Source organism: Lacerta agilis, chromosome 4 (assembly GCF_009819535.1).
Source record: "Lacerta agilis isolate rLacAgi1 chromosome 4, rLacAgi1.pri, whole genome shotgun sequence".
In the NCBI taxonomy this organism is placed as follows: Eukaryota; Metazoa; Chordata; class Lepidosauria; order Squamata; family Lacertidae; genus Lacerta; species Lacerta agilis.
Genome location: NC_046315.1, coordinates 28,276,449 through 28,292,937, shown reverse-complemented (window position 1 = coordinate 28,292,937; position 16,489 = coordinate 28,276,449). Strand labels below are relative to the sequence as shown.

At 44.1% G+C, this 16,489-nt stretch overlaps 1 protein-coding gene across 1 annotated transcript in view; it reads right to left on the bottom strand.

Annotated features, from left to right (window-relative positions):
* LSAMP (limbic system associated membrane protein) overlaps positions 1-16,261 on the bottom strand; it is a 1,400,662-nt gene extending 1,384,401 nt beyond the window's left edge. Inside the window, exon 1 of the mRNA XM_033146535.1 lies at positions 15,751-16,261. Within this exon, the coding sequence (XP_033002426.1) occupies positions 15,751-15,817 (67 nt within the window). The 5' untranslated portion in view covers positions 15,818-16,261. The remainder of the gene's footprint in view (positions 1-15,750) is intronic.
* Positions 16,262-16,489: the final 228 nt, after the last annotated feature.

Sequence of the window (16,489 nt, the reverse complement as noted above, 5' to 3'; positions counted from 1 at the left end):
TCAGTCACAGGCAATATTAAACCAAGCGACTTTCAGAACCATTAAATCCGGGGCAGTGGATGGCAACAAAGAAGGGAAAGTTAATTTTTATTATCATAGCTGAGCACAGCTGGAAGACAAGTCCTGAGAGAAGCCATTTTATTTTTTAGCAGCTCACACAGTCTGTCCCTGTGTGGAGAGCCAGGCCAAGCCAGCAGGCTTTCTTCTTAAGCTCATAAAAAATAAAAAAGAATCAAGTCTTCCATGCATTTCACCAGATGTTCTGTTTCAGATGCCTGGAGTATCTCCTTTCCAATATCACACCCCTGCTCTGATTCCAGTTCTAGTGGTGCCATTTCTAAACCTGCATGGGAGTCATGTCTGTTGTCTATGAAGCCGTTCCCTCCAACCAAGGCTGAAATCTAGTCTACTAAACTATAGCAATAGGCAGAACCTATTTGGCTCAATTTGGAATGGGCTTGCAATTATGGGTTCTCTTTGTATTTGGGGTGGGTGGTGGGGAGGAGGGAAACCCATCTTCTACTGATGAGCACCAGCCATGAAGAAGAAGAAGAACTGCATAAAATCAAATAACCATACTCAGAAACAAAAAAAAGTTAGATTTAGAGAAAGGGCTGCAATCATGTAAAACATAGCCTAAGCAAGAAACAAGAACAGATAAGATACCCATCCAGAATATGAAAGCTGCTCAGTTGCGTAGCCCATGTAGGAATAAAATAGAGTTTCAGCAAGAGATTTGATGTTAAAACACTTTCATGCATGATCCTACAAAGCTGTTCGCTTGACAGCAGGTACACAGGAGATTTTATATATATATATATATATATATATATATATATATATATATATATATACACACACACACACACCCCGTATATACTCGAGTATAAGCCGACCCGAATATAAGCCGAGGCACCTAATTTTCCCACAAAAACCTGGGAAAGTTTATTGACTCGTGTATAAGCCGGTTCACCTTTGCTGCTGTGGAGGAGGAGGAGGAGGAACAAGCAGCCCGAAAGCAGCCCTTTGGGCTGCTCCTTCCTCTTCCTCCTTTGTCGCTGTGGAACTCACCCCGTCGCGGGGATTCGAACCGCCATTCTTCTGATCGGCAAGCCCTAGGGCTCTGTGGTTTAACCCACAGCGTAATGTTCCCTTGTGTTATACAGAGAAGGCTGGGATCCTGTCCTGTTTAAGCAGGAGCCAGGGAAAGTGAGCACCTGTGGGGTTTTAATACTTCCTTAACTGATAGGCTTTCTGTCTTCTGGGGTCTAAAGTTTGCATTTATGTGAGCAGTTCAGGAATGGAACAAGCTGCCTGGGGAGAGTAAAGAACTGCCATTCTTGTATGCTTCTTAAGGAATGGTTGACTGGGGTGAGTGGGCGACAGCGGCACGAGTGGAGAGAAAGGGCTTCTTTCTCACCACCCTCACCGCCTGCCTCACTCGAGTATAAGCCGAGGGCAGCTTTTTCAGCACAAAAAATGTGCTGAAAAACTAGGCTTATACTCAAGTATATATGGTATATATCCCTCTCTCTCATTCTGTGTTTCAAACTAGGGAGGGGGTTTAGGGAAAACCCCTGCTCAAGTTGTAATTCAGTTGAGCATCATGAGCAGGACAAATTTCTTTCCCAAAGATCAGAGCAAATTTTGAACTTTGAGAGCATCACTGTTGGGTTACGCAAGTCCAGTTGGCCTCTACCTTGGCTAGAACATAACAACTCCATGGCACAGGAGACTTGGACCTTTTCTGATACAGAGATAGATTTTTTTTTCTTATGCCACACTCCCCATCCCTACCCTTGCCTTGCTTACAAGGAAAGGCCATAGTTCAGCAGTAGAACATCTGCTTTGTATGCAGAAGGACATAGATGCAATCTGCCATCTCCAAGTTAGGGATTTGAGAGATCCTGATCTGAAACCATGAAGAGCCATGGATGATGATGGTTTTTACTTGCCTTTCACCATGAGATCAGAGGTCAGGTTACAATAATTTAAAACTACAATATTAAAAACAGTTCCAACAAATAATATTGAAGTAATGGCTGAGCTAGATAGTCCAATGGTCTGACTCAGCTCCCTATGTTGTTTCTGGTGCCCTGATCAGAGCCTATTTCCTTTGCTTCTGGAAAACAAGTTGGATAGCTGTTAATACTTTGTGCACTCTTCACATACTCCACAGTACCACTGCACCAGTGCAGAGTTTTGTTTAGAGATGGCTCAAATTCTGCCTTACCCACACTATTCTATTGCTTCCTCACCATGTGAATCATGAACTCCCAGCCAAGAAAGAGGCTCCTTGTACAGCATGGAGCTCCTTCCCCAATTTCATGCCATCCTATACCACATACTTTGCTTTCCTGGGGTCCGTCCCATTTCTCAACAAATCTTCTTTTTGATTAAGACAAACAAACATATGATTTGTTCCATCCTTTCAATTGCATAGAAAGTCATCAGAATGTAAATAGCTGCATTATTTAGGTTTATTGAACATCTGACACTGGGGAATGTGCAACTCATGAAATTTTCAGTGAGGGAGTATAAATGAGGTATTCCGATACATTTTTTAAAATGTGAATGATCAAATTTTTATACAATGAATGCAAGTGCCGACTCTGGCCATATATGGCACAGTTAATTTAAAGCGAAGTTCTACCAGAAAAGCAGCTGTAAAACTGGCATTGCATATTTATTGCGCCTGGAAAATCTCCAACTCAAATATGCTTGAATTTGCAAGTTAAAAGATGCTGCCTTTTCTTCCCATGCAGGGAAAACAAAACAAAACTAGGTTACAGGACCTGAGGTCTCTCTTACCTATCAATAGCAGGGATGGGGAACCTGTGGCCCTACAGATGTTGTCAGATTCCAAGCTCCCATCAGCTCCAACCAGCATAGTCCAAGGTCAGGAATGATGGGAGATGTAGACCAGCAACATCTGGAAGACCACAGGTTCCTCATCTCTGAGGTATAGTTTGCCACCACTAGAAGCAGGAGCCTGCAGCTGCATTTCACATCTCAATATCAGGAATGAAACCTAGGATCAGTCATAGGGCAGGGGGACAAGGCACCTGTCTCAGCACTGCTAGTAAGCAGAGGATATTGATACAGATGGACCAGCATGGCAGCTCCAGAAAACAGTGCAACCAGTGTAGCAGAGGGGTACCAATGCCAAGCTGCAGAAATGCAGGAAAGATTGGGATGGATAAGAACAGGATTAATCCAGTCCTCTATGCCAATAGTTAGGAGCTGTTGTAATTTATCTGCTTGCTTTCTAGTAAGCGTTACGATTACTAAATGAATCAGTTCTATTCCTAGCATTCAAGCCAAGTCCTTTAAACACAAAGAACATGGGTTGAATCAATTATATTTTCCATGTTCACACGGAGTAAAAATATATTTGATTATCTTGAGCCCTCTTCAGGTGTTCACAACAGAGTCCCAAAGAGGTTCTCATGCAAAACAGTCTTGTCCTATCTCCTAGATGTTGACCTGTGCCTCAGACATCCCCCTCTATAGCCAGTGTGTGATTATCATCGCTTCGGAGGGGACCCAATGCACAGATGTGCACGTTTGGAAAGTCTGCAAATTTAATTCTGAACATTTTGAGTTTCCAAACACCTTTAGAGTGCCAGATGTATTAAAAATGTCTGTACATGGGTTTTGTTTTTTTTTTGTTTTTTTGAAAACTTTTTAAAACATTGCAACCTGATGCAGAAATGTCACAAAATGAAATGAACTGAAGTCAAGAGTGGATAAATAAGAAAAATGGGGAGGGGTGTGGCAATGACAAATCTGTCAATTTCAATCTTCGCTATATAAGCAAAAGGATGAAAAGTGGTAGCTAGGTGCTCATGTTAGTTCCTGTGTTAGAGGAAGGCATTCTCAAGGGACCCCTCTGCCCAGAGGAGTAATAAGAAGGAAGCACGTGAAAGGCACTCAAGAGTCAAGAATGCAGTTACTTTCCAGAGCAGGAAATTAGCTCCAGTTCAGTGAATGTGTGAAAATTAAGCAATGGCACAAAAGCCACACAGGACATCTAAACCACTCTCATGGGGATCTTGCAGGATTTTTCTGTACAGCATGTTCCCCAGGGTTTAGCTCAGTTTTAATTCCAAATATCACAAATGATAGGGCTTACACACAGCCCTGAAGAAAAGTGGGTGAGTAGGTGGAGGATGTGAGGCAAGGAGAGAAAAACCACATTTTATCTGACAGGTAATGCATTCAGTCCAACATTTTCATTTCGGGGAGAGGGGTAAATGATCCCGTTGCCGCTGCTTGTCCTCACAGGTCCCTCTGAACAAACATCAACGTAAACACACCATTCAAATATACACAGATCATTATTGCATTTTGCCTTCTCCATCGCTTACTCACGCTCTGCATATCTGCACTCATTTCTAAGCCTTCCTTATAAATTAGTCCCTCCAGCCCCTGAATTGCTTTTGTTGCTCTTCTCTGAATTCTCTCTAATTTTGTTTACATCTTTCTGGAATTGAAATGCCCTCAACCAAAAGTAGTAAACAACAGCAGCTTGTTCCCCAGCTAGAGGGTAATTCCGGCTTCCCAAGTACAAGAGCAAGTGCACAAACACACAAATACAAGCAAGCACTTCCAGAGCTGCCACAAATGTGGAGCTCATGAACGGATTCACCTCACATCCCCTTGGAGGAAGAAAAGCAAAGCCCTGGAAATTAAACAAGAGCCAGCCCTTCTTCAAAGGACCAACTAGATCCAATTCCGAGGCAGACCCCAAACTCTATTTGCATGATATAACTGGGGTGGGGGGTGGGGATGTGAACAAGCAGGCACACGGGGCACAGGAAAATCCTGTGTGCAAGTGTGCTCACATTGAATGCCTGCATCAATGTCTGCCACCCATCAAAATGGTCCATCAGATATGAAACAGGGCCTTCCTGGGGGAGTAAATGCCACTGCACTTCCTCTGCCCTCTTCTCCCAGTTGAACATACTGTGACATCAGCAGCCAACACACCAATCATCTTCTTCTGCATTCTCTAATGGAGTTATGGGGAGCCTGTCACCCTGCAGACATTGCTGGACTACAACTCCCATCATCTCCTGTTATTGTCTATGCTAATGTGGGCTAACAGGAGCTGGAGGGCCACATATTTGCCACCCCTGGCCTCTGCACATACTACTGTGTGCTTGGGAAGTCTGCTAGTCCAGAGTTCCTAACTAGATCACGAGAATTTTATATGTATCTCTACAGACTGTGGATGAATGGATATGCAATTGAATCTTCACTCATCACAGTTATATTGCATGAATAAGGCTCCAGAGTTTCATAAAGAAATAAAATTTTCCTTCAACATAGGGAAATGCCAGTGAAAGGATACAAAGAGGGAACTTGCTCAATAACAGCTTAACACTGCTAGATTTAAGAAAACATATTTTGCTTCTATATCAATATTGCTAGACTTTTTTTGTAAAATAAAAATGTATGTTTGGTTCTTTAAAGGTAAAGGTAGGTACCCCTGACCATTAGGTCCAGTCATGGACGACTCTGGGGTTGCAGTGCTCATCTCGCTCTATATAGGCTGAGGGAGCCGGCATACAGCTTCCGGGTCATGTGGCCAGCATGACTAAGCTGCTTCTGGTGAACCAGAGCAGTGCACAGAAATACCGTTTACCTTCCCAATGGAGCAGTACCTATTTATCTACTTGCACTTGACGTGCTTTTGAACTGCTAGGTTGGCAGGAGCTGGGACCAAACAATGGGAGCTCACCCTGTCGTGGGGATTCAAACCGCTGACCTTCTGATCAGCAAGCCCTAGGCTCTGTGATTTAGACCACAGTGCCACCTGCGTCCCAGTTTGGTTCTTTACTTTGCAGCAAAAACAAGACAGTTAATCAGATGTGCAATATACAATTAGTGGTGGGCCTGTGCACACATCTATACTAGAAACACTAGTTTCATAAACAAATTCACATCAGAGAAAGGAAAAGAACTCCTAGATGTGCAGAGTTACCTATGATACCTGCAGAAAATTCATGTACTGCCAGAAAACATCTTAAGACTCAATGGAAATAAAAGGGAACACATGTACCCACTGGCCATTTCACAATCCTAGCTATGTCTACTTAGAAATAAGTCCTACTTATTTCCCTGCTTACTTCCCAGTGAAGTAGCATTAGGATTCCAACATTTCTCTACCTGGTGCCCTCCAGGTAATTTTGAGTACAATTCTCAACAGCCTCAGCCAGCATCAACATTGCTAACTGAGGCTGAGAGGAACCGTAATTCAAAATACCCGGAGGGTACCAGGTAAGGGAAAGTAGTGCTGGATTTTGTTTGTTTGTTTATTTGTTTTAACTAACGGATAATGTGGACTCCATCCTGGAATAGGAGCCTTGGTGCAACTGCCCTATGGGGGTATAGATTTGTGCAGACATTAAGGAGTGTTTGCAGGGCAGGAGACAAGTTGCACTGACCAGTAATTGAGAATTGACTGAGATCTTCAGATGGAACCCTCTTAGTTGTTCCACAGCCTGCTGAAACCTATCCTGCTGTGAGATATTTAAAGTGCAGCCAAATGAACAATTCATGTTTTGCTAGATAGGCACATGATAGTAGCTAAATAACAGATAGGCACGTGATGGGAGCTGAAGCTCATGGAGTTTTCCTGTAAACTTGCTAGAGAGAACTCTTTGAGAGACACTTCCTCTGTGCCCTGACAGGGGAGGGAGGGCATAGCTGAATATTCTTCCAGCTGCTTGGGCACACCATCTTTCCATCACTTTCCAATCTGCCAGCAATGTGAGAACATCTACAAAGTCTGAGCCCCAATCTCAGAGTACATTTTAAGATGGGTTTAAGTATGTCTTTGTAACTGAATTACCATTTTAAGCCTACCTGAACAAAGCTGCTGTATCCTTTACTCTCCAACAACTATTCTGATTGAGTTAATGTTATTTTTATCTTTTACAAGACTGCTTGTGAGATTGTTGTGTTAAGGGGGAGAAAGGGGGGGGGAATAGCAGGAAAATCCAGCCTGCCTTAAAGCATCCTGGATTACTTAAACTAAAAGGCTAAAACTAGTCTAAGCTCCCCCATTAAGCTACAAAGGGGTGGCACTCTGCAGAACTCACAAACGTGAAGGAGGAAGGATAATATTCAACAAATATACCATCTTCTGGCATCTGTTCACATCCCAACACTTGCCACAGCCTCAGGACGTCTTTTTGGGTTGTGGCACATAGCTCCTCCCTGCCAAAATAAGGCAAGCACAAACTCTGATGAGTTTTGGCACTTGCTGAAGACTCCTTTGTCCACCCCAGCATGTGTTGGCCATTAATACCAAGCTCGTAATAATTGCCTGGCTTGACATTGATGCATTTACTGTTTGTGGCATTTCAATCTATGGGTTTTATTGAGAATATATTTGTGTTGTTTGGGGAACTACCCTGTAATTTTATTGAGAGGCAGTATATTAATCTTTTTTTAAAAAAAAAATAACAAAGGGAGAATACGAAGATTGTAGCAAAACACATCTGATGTCTCTCTGTCTTGAGCATCCATCTTCTTCCTCAGGGAGCTCTAGTTTAGGACACAATCTCACAGTTACACACAATCAAAGGTGTTTTACTACAAAAAACATATACTTTAGAATCAGCATCTACCATTTTCATAAATATATACCTTGTATTGCCACATCTTTAAAAATGCAGCACTTATAACCAACAGCCTTGAAAGAAAATAATCAAGCAGTAATATAACCAGTTCACAAAAGCAGAACAGACATTAAGGGTAGAAAAACCTATTGGACAACAAGCTAATCTGGGACAGTTTTCTTTTGAGTCTACATTAGGGCAGTTCAAAATCCTACTTCATTCAAAAAGTCAGGAATGGTTTTCTGTCATTAACAGTTCACTGTATTTTGCATGCACAGAAGAAGTCTGAGGTTCAGCTGTTGTGACTTAGGACTCCATGTGGTCTCGGAAGGGCTTAGCCCTGAAATGTATTCATGGTAGTAAGATGTTACGCATGGGATGCATGCAACAGCAACAAAGAAAAGAGGTCCTCCATAGTATGTACCGGTAAGTAGGTTAAAATGTGGAGCCTGTTGCCCTCTAGATATTGATGGACTATGACACTCAACATCCCTGACCATTGGCTATGATGGTTCAGGCTGATGGGAATTGGAGTCCAACAACTGGAAGCTTCATTTTTGTTTCAACCTATCTACTTGTGCAAACAGGTCACCGTATATTTAACACCGTGGACACAACTTCCTTCCGGCAACTGCTGCAGCCAAGCTGGTACCAAATGCATTGTTCTGCTTTCCTTTCAACCACATCAGCAAGGCGCCCCCGGACCTCCGTACACAGTGCCCAGACTTGCACCCTGGAGAAGTCATTTTGATACTGCTAATGCAGCAAAAACAATGTGGGAGGCAGCAGTAACAAGTTACTGGTCTCTGTAGCCACAGCAGGTGCTGCGATTCTCCAGAGGTTTGACTTCACCCCTGGAGGCACACTCCATTGTCAAGACAGAGTGACAGACAGATGCCAACAACAAGACAGAACTATTGTTTGTCTTCTCAAACATAATGGGGGCTTCTCCGACCCAAACACCCACTTACCCTGCAATGGATTCCTGTTATTACTTATACATAATAGCACCATCAACCTGCATGGCAGTTTCACAAAGCTTACAATCTAAAATTTGAAACAGGGTGGAGGAAAAAGGGGGAGTCAGAGGTAGGAGAAGAATATGGATTGGAGTTACATGCTTGGTTTTGGGAAGGACTGAGTAGTTGTACCAAAGACTTCTATGGAAAAGGTAGTTTTTCAGGAGGGATTTAAAGGATGAGGGTCAGCATGTCATCTTCTTCTTCCATATCTTGAATAGAAGTAGTGAATTTGGTCTAGGCTGCTCACCCCAAGAGCTTTCCTCCTGTCCTCACGGTATTCTCTTCATTATTAGAGCTGGACAAAGCAGCCTGTGCAGTTGCTGATATATTTCCCCCCTCTCCTTCCTGGATGAAATGATAACAAGAAGAGCACTTCAGCTGTCAAAGCGATTCCACCCTGGCCGAGTCGGAACAGCACATCAAATCATGGCACATTTTTCTTCAAGGGGAAAGGGAGCCTTTTCAGGAAAGGCAATTTGCCATTCCACATCAGGCTCTTGGCCCACTAACCTGATTAGTTGGCTGCTGTAAGGGCCTGCCCTGGTAGGTCTGTATATGTGTCTGTTTGTGCATGTGTGAATGTTGATTGTGTACATGGGTGACATAAAGAAACCACCCTAAACCTCTTTCTAACAATTTGTTTCCACTGTGCTTAGCACCTTCAATACAGCTGCTACTTTTCAATAATAAAACTTTGTATTTCCCTAGGTCATTTCAATCAATAAAAGCTAGCAAATATTTTCACAGCAATTTTCAGTGTTTAAGGCTATGGCCAGGAAGCCAAATGCTTACTCTGTCATGCAGTAGATTACCACTACCTTAACCTACTTTTCAGGGTTGTTGTGATAAGATGGAGTGGAAGGGGAGAATAGAACCTAATCAGCACCCTGAGCCTTTTTAGAGGAATATAAAAAAATACTACTAAATAATATTAAGCACTCTTACTGAAGTAAATCTTACTGAAATTTTGCAAGTTAGATCTATGTTTTATCCCCAGATTGTAAAATGAAGACGTAAAAGAATTGCATGAGCGTTAATACAATCCTCAGAACAGAACAGGATTTCTCCAACCTCAATCCTAAAACAGGCACATAGAAACCTCATTAAGAACAAAACACCAGAACTCCCATCTTCCCAAATTGTACTGAGACGCTGGAGCAGTGAAGCTTCAGTCACCTTAACACATTCAGCCTGGACCGATCTTTTATTCCAGGCTAGAATCCATGGAGTTATTCAGGCAAAGTGCAGATCAGAGCTGAAGGTCAGGACCACAGACAGCTCTGTGTGAAACAAAATAAAATAAAATAAAATAAAATAAAATAAAAATAAGATGTGTCTGGATATCAGAGTGGCTGGATAGTAGCAGAGAGCTAGGATTGTTTTGTTTGTTTGTTTTTGTTTAGAGGAAGTTTTTATTAAAAGAAGGTGACATCTAAAAGGATTGATGCAACACTAGTGTGGAAAAGACAGAAGCTTTACAATCACTGAGGAAGTATGCTTTGCATTTACAGGGACAGTGCTGTAGAAACACAGGTGTGCACTCTGGAAGAGTTGAAATGTCTCCTCTACCTCACAGACATGGTGGGACAATAAACGGAACGTCAAGGGAGAAGTCATCTCTGCCTGAAGAGGGGACAGAACCATCACCTCTGGAGCCAAGGATGGGGCTTCACGGTCTGCTGGGGGCTCCTCTTCATTTGAACCTCCTAAGGCAGGGGTAGAGAACCTCAGACTTGCGGCCTTTCTGCCTGACCCCTGGGACTGTCATGAAGTTGTGCCCCCTCCCAGGTCACTACTTGGCAGCCTTGCTCTAAACCCTCCTTGAGTGTTTTAGCTTGACTGAGATGCATCCTTGAATGCCTCTTCCTTGCCTTGATGGAAGATGTAGGTGTAGAAACCTCTGGCTTTATGGAGATTGAATGAAGCCAATTGTCGGGGAACCACCCTCGGCAGGGCGGGAGGTCTTGTCAATGTACCGAGAGCCCAGACACCTCCTCAGTAGTGAGACCTCCTCAAGCAGAAAGAGCGGCGCCTCTTCTAGCAGGCTGGAAACAGCCATGTTAACAAGGGCTTGGAGATGCTTCTGAAAGCCCCAGCACGCCTCATGAATTTTGCTCTGAGGGGAGCACACCATTTCCGTTGCCCCAGTTGTGCAGAGGGATCAAAAGGAGACAGGGGAGGTGGAGCTTTGGGGTACCGGAATTCTTATGTTGGGGTCACAGCTGGAAACCGGCACGCCCGGATTCTGCGAGCGACTAGGATGGTCATGTTTTCACGTTCTCTGCACTGTAAATAGTCTGCACCAATAAACTGTTAAAAGACAGTTGAGACTCATGCCTGATTACTTGTGAGTAACCCTAATGCAGACCTGACACCAATCATGCAAAGTTAAAGATGCTATACATTGATCCACTCTTTGGCTCTGGCCCCATACACTGGTTTGTGGACCCTTGAGTTGGATAATATTCTCCAGCCCTGCCCTTGCAGCATCACCACTTTGGAAATCATCTCCTGGGGAGCTTTTGGGACCCACTTGTCTTCAACCTGTAAGTCTTTAGAGATTCCCTACTACAAAAACGGGCTAGGGAGCTGGTCTACAGCTATTTCAGTGAGAGTTGACTTCAGGGAGCATTCAATGCATCCAGGTCCTGGTTGGTAGGATGGGAAGGTCCTGTCCCTGGAACTGTATGAATGCCAGTGTCACATGCAGAAGTCTGTGCAGAGCCACTTCTCATGCCATCACACAACAACTCAGCATGTTGCACCTGTGATGGGGCATAAAAAACTGCTCTGTGTTGATTTTTGCATTCACACTACACTCTTATTATGCTTCCATTCCTAAGATCCTTAACATCTTGCCTCCTGCCACCATCATCCACTAACCCATCTATTCTGGAGACACAATGAATGAGTTGGCCTTCTTCACCCCACTTTCTCCCCACATTAGTTCTATGGAGCAGAATCCATTATGGAGTTCCTCTAGGCAACTCTTCCCCCACTGAAATTAATGAGCCTGCGTGAGAGAGAACAGCTTCCCAGTGGAACGTTCTGTTTGGTATGTTGATCTCAACAGCAGAGTCTTTAAAAACTACCTAGATAATATTTGTCCCAAGGTAGCACATAGGAATCTGACAAGACAAGTGGAAGGATCATTTTTGACGCAAGAAGTTGCTCAAATGGCTGAAAGAGGAGCTTTGTGGCTTGGGAGATTTGATTATTATTTGAGTGATATATTGAATTGGAAGGTTTTGGAGTCAAGGATCAGTCCATTTGGATTCTACTCTAAAGCTCTCTGTTTTTTGAGATTAAAGTACAAAGCCCCGCTCTGTCTTTCCTCTTCTCCTGAGCTTGTAAGTAAACTTGGCTTGACCTAGGCCTTTGAACATCTCCATCACTTAAGAGAACAGAAGGCAATAAAGTGAGACACACTCTCATCAGTCTTCCCAGCTTGAGGTGAGCTCCCTGATCTCATTAACCAAGACAGCACCTGAAAACTACAAGGCGGAAAAGTATATCCAAAGGAGCAACAGCAGGCTATCTTACTTCTTAGCCAATACACAGTTTCCAAATACACCACCACCAGTTCCATTGTGTACATTCTGCAACTTCCACTAGATATGGTCATACATCACATGTATGTAAAATGTACTATGGCCTGTTCACATGTTACATACATTATCATCTAAGCATGCATCATAAAGCAAAGGATCTTGCCAATCACCATGCCAAAATACAGTGTACCAAATCTTACCAATGCTGCATATTGCATCATGCATGCACATGTCATGAAAGCAGGAGCTGCGCTTAACCTCCTGCAGCTCACATTTTATGCATACTGCCTAGACATTCTAAAGCATACTGCTATAAACATACCTGCATACTGTGTGTACGTTTCCAAAGTACACTTATCCTATGGCCAACAAATGAGTAGCTAAAATAAGCAAGAACTGGCAGGAAGCCTGCAAGCAGATCTCTGGGGAGAATATGCTCTAGTGAGCAAACGAGCCAAACATCAAGACTCCAAGCCAACCCAGGCAATGAAGTTCATGGGAGCTGCATGGGTTTGATAAGAAAGGTAAGCAGAGGCAGTACATGCCAGAGGATTTTTGGCTTGCAAGGCTCTATTTGCTGGCCTGCTGCTTAGCAGAGGAGGAAGTGGGATCTCTGGTTTAACCCATATGCCCTCATAGAGAAAAGGGAAAGCTTGTAGTTAAATACAAATAGGGTGACATGAAATAAAATAAACTAAATTAAACCACAAGAGCAAGTTGAAACCTTATCCAAGGTACCAGTTTTTTCAGCCCGAAAAAGGTGAAGGACAATGTGATACACAACTGAGTCACCTTAAAGAGATCACATCTATCATGGCAGAGGCATGCCAACCACTTCTCTCTCTTTGCCAAGGCAGCAGAGGACCTTAAGCATGTATCACCAATTTTGCATTCTGGTATCTCTGCTTTGAATCTCTCCCTTGGCTGTGTCTGCAAACCTGAGCTCAGTGCTCTTGCTTTCTCTTGCAAACCAAAGCTTGTGTGTGTGTGTGTGTGTGTGTGTGTGTGTGTGTGTGAAATCCAAAGCAACAGGCAGCTATAGTTAAACCCAGCCCCAACAACCTAAAGATGCATCTCTATTTCCAGTATACCAAGGACAGACAGCTTTCCTCCACCCTGATATAAAAAGGGTTGGGACCACTGTAAAATGACGTGCCCCGTTGCCTTGTTAGCTGTCTCTAGCAAGGGATACTGAAAGGCAAGAGGAAACAGCCATACTGCAAGTGATCCACTTAAAAGGGATTGCTACAAAATGCTAGAATAAAATGCTTTGCACATCAGATGTTCTGGGAGCTACAAAAACCTCATACATTCATGCTTTCCAGCTTCCTTTCAGGCAGCTGCCCCAAGTTTTTCCATTTGCATATTCACAGAACTAAAAGGAGTCATCCGAGTTGCTGGGAGTTTATGAAAAAGAATGAATGAAAAACATCCAAAGAAATTAGGGTTTCAGTTTGGGCTAACTTCTGCTGAACACCCTTGCAACAGCACCGCCACTTTCTCTTCCACATCTCCGAAATCATGCACAAACTTAGGATATTGTGACAGCGAAAGAAAGGCACAGCTGGGAGAAAGGTGAATCGGCTTGCACAGTGAAACAGAAGGGGAGACTATAGCAGTGCCCAAGCTCTCTCCACCTGGCTCAAGGCAGGAGCCCAGGGGCCAGCAACACTGGAAATAGTTAAAGCAGCTCCGTGCATTGCAATGCTGGAATCCTCCAATCACAGCTCTCTGCAGCTTGTCAATGGGAAGCTCTGTGTAGTAGCTTTCGCTGGGAAATAGGCATCCGTGAAAGAAAAGGAGGAAGCCTTGGGAGTCTGCGGGTTTGCCAGTGTGCGTTATTCTCAATGGGTCTGTGCCAGAGGTGAGGGAAGCTCACCCCAGACCACTGAATGTTACTGTTGAAAGTGGCTATAAATCCGACAGACAGTGGAGTTGTGTGGGAGCATTTGCTGAAGAGGAAAGCGTTCCCTTGCTCAGTAGAAGGTGGTGTTTGCTTCCAAAGAGCAGAGCACACATGATTTTTCCCAGGGAGAAAAAATGTATGCTCCGTAGAGAAAAGTGTGCCTATGCACAACGCAGCAAGGTGGCAGAGAGAAAGTGCAATAGTAGAGAAGGATGCTTGGGAAAGGATGGAGGTGTATGTTCATGGGGATGGAGATGTATCTCTCTACATACAAGCAAAAGCACACCTATGAAGCCAGTGTCCATAGGAGAAGGACACAGTCATAGTGTGAGGCTTTCAGAGCAGCACAGCAATTATGAGAGTGCCAGTTAGGAGGGAAAGGGAAATGTTATGTCCTAAGAGTGTGTGTATGGCTTTGTTGTGGCATGCAAGGTGAGGGGGGGGGAGAGGGTACTGTGGCAGGTGCTAAGGAAATGGGGCAGTTTGATTTTTAAGGAGGGGAATTAAGGATCAATCTAGAAATTTATGCTGGGTATATAAAAAATGACATGCATGCAAGAGAGGCTCACTGTGTTGTTGTAAGAGAGGAGGGAGGGGGAAAGAGAGAGGGGGGAACACATATGAGTAGGTGGAAGAGTGAAAGTGCACAAGAGATGCATATATGTGACATGTATAATGGAGGGATCATACGTTGGGGGGGGTGGGTGGAGAAGTGTAAACACCAAGATGTGCATGATGGAACTGTACATGTAGACTCTCTGTGTGGAATAATAGCTGTTAGTGTGTTTAAACCACAGTGTGGCAGTGTGTAAAAGAAAACACACACACACACACACACACAGCATGGGGTGCGGTTGGGGGGAAAGGGGGCAAGAGTTTGTGTTCGAGTCTCTGCATCCACTGTGCCAACCAAACTATGAACCCTCATTTCTCCTGGAAGGCATTTGCAAAACTGTAACCTGTAACCACTTGGGACTCAACCTTCTCCTTCCATTGCCAAGGGTAGAAACAGCACAGGACCTGGCGTACCATTTTCACTTGCTGCTAATCAATACCCAGAGCATCTCCATCTCCCGGCTACTCCAGTGCCATTTTGTCCTACAAGGAGGAGGGTTTTCATATTTAAGAATCCGTCGGATAATCTGCTGGGGGCAGGGAGGGCGAGAGAAACTTAAGCCTTGATAGGGTCCCCAAGTCCACCCCCCAACACACACACACACAAACACACACCTTTCCATATGCAAAACTGCCATGGAAGGCAGAAGATAAGAGGAGTATCAGCACCTGTATGTCACAGACTGCCAAGTGACATGGGATGGAATTGGAGGTGGTACAGAGGTGCACACCTCCATTTGACCCCTCCCTTTGCAAACCCTCCTCCCCCTCCCTTGCAAAGTACATACTGAAGCAAGCCAGGCACACGAGATGCCCTCTAACTGTAACAGCCAACAGCAAACAATCTCTCTCTCTCTCTCTCTCTCTCTCTCTCTCTCTCTCTCTCTCTCTCTCCCCGCTCCCATTTCCAAAAGGGGGCTGGAGAACCAAGTGGAACCAAACGGAGCTCCCCGTTACAGCCCATCTTCCTGGTCCCTCTCCATCATCCCCGGATCAAAGCAAGAGGGAGACAAATCACAGCCTACCTTGAAAGGAGAAGAGGGACAAGAAGAATCCCAGCACCCAGATACTGTGCAGCCAGTAGGTCCTCATGATTCTGCCTTGGTCGATCAGCCTCCTCCTCTTCCTCTTGAACTCTTCTCTTTTATTTTCTTTTTAACGACGCGATCCTCCTCCTCCTCTCCCTGCCGTCTCCTCCGTCAGCGTTTCTTACAGGCTTTTGACAATCCAGCACAAAAGAAGCTGACCTAGGATGGCCAGATTCCTGAATAACCTCACTCACACTTTCGCCTTCGAATAATTGGGAGATGGGTAGGGGGCAGCTCGGATGCTCGTCTCAGCCTGAGAAAATCTCTCTCTCTCCCTCTCTCCTGCAGCTCCAACTAAATGCGACTGTACTTAAACAAGCAATGCCTTATAGGACAGCGCTCAGAGCAGAAAAGATCCCACCTCTGCCATCTAGTGTTGCAAACCAGAGCCATCCTTTTCCTGGTTGCATACAGGCTTCCCTCTGTGGATATTCCTGTTATCCCGGCACTGTTTAGCAACCGCTGGACCGTTATTTTCTGCAACTTGGAGTGTCTTCTCATGATGCTAAGAAGGAAAATCATTTTTAGTATTATTTTGTATATCACATTACTGTATTAAAGAGTATGCATCCTACATCCACAAGGAATAGTTGTTTTGAAGCATGGTACACTTTCTCTCTATTTACCATGCACCAGCAACATTCACACATGCAAACAGCAGGAGAACAAGCTCAAA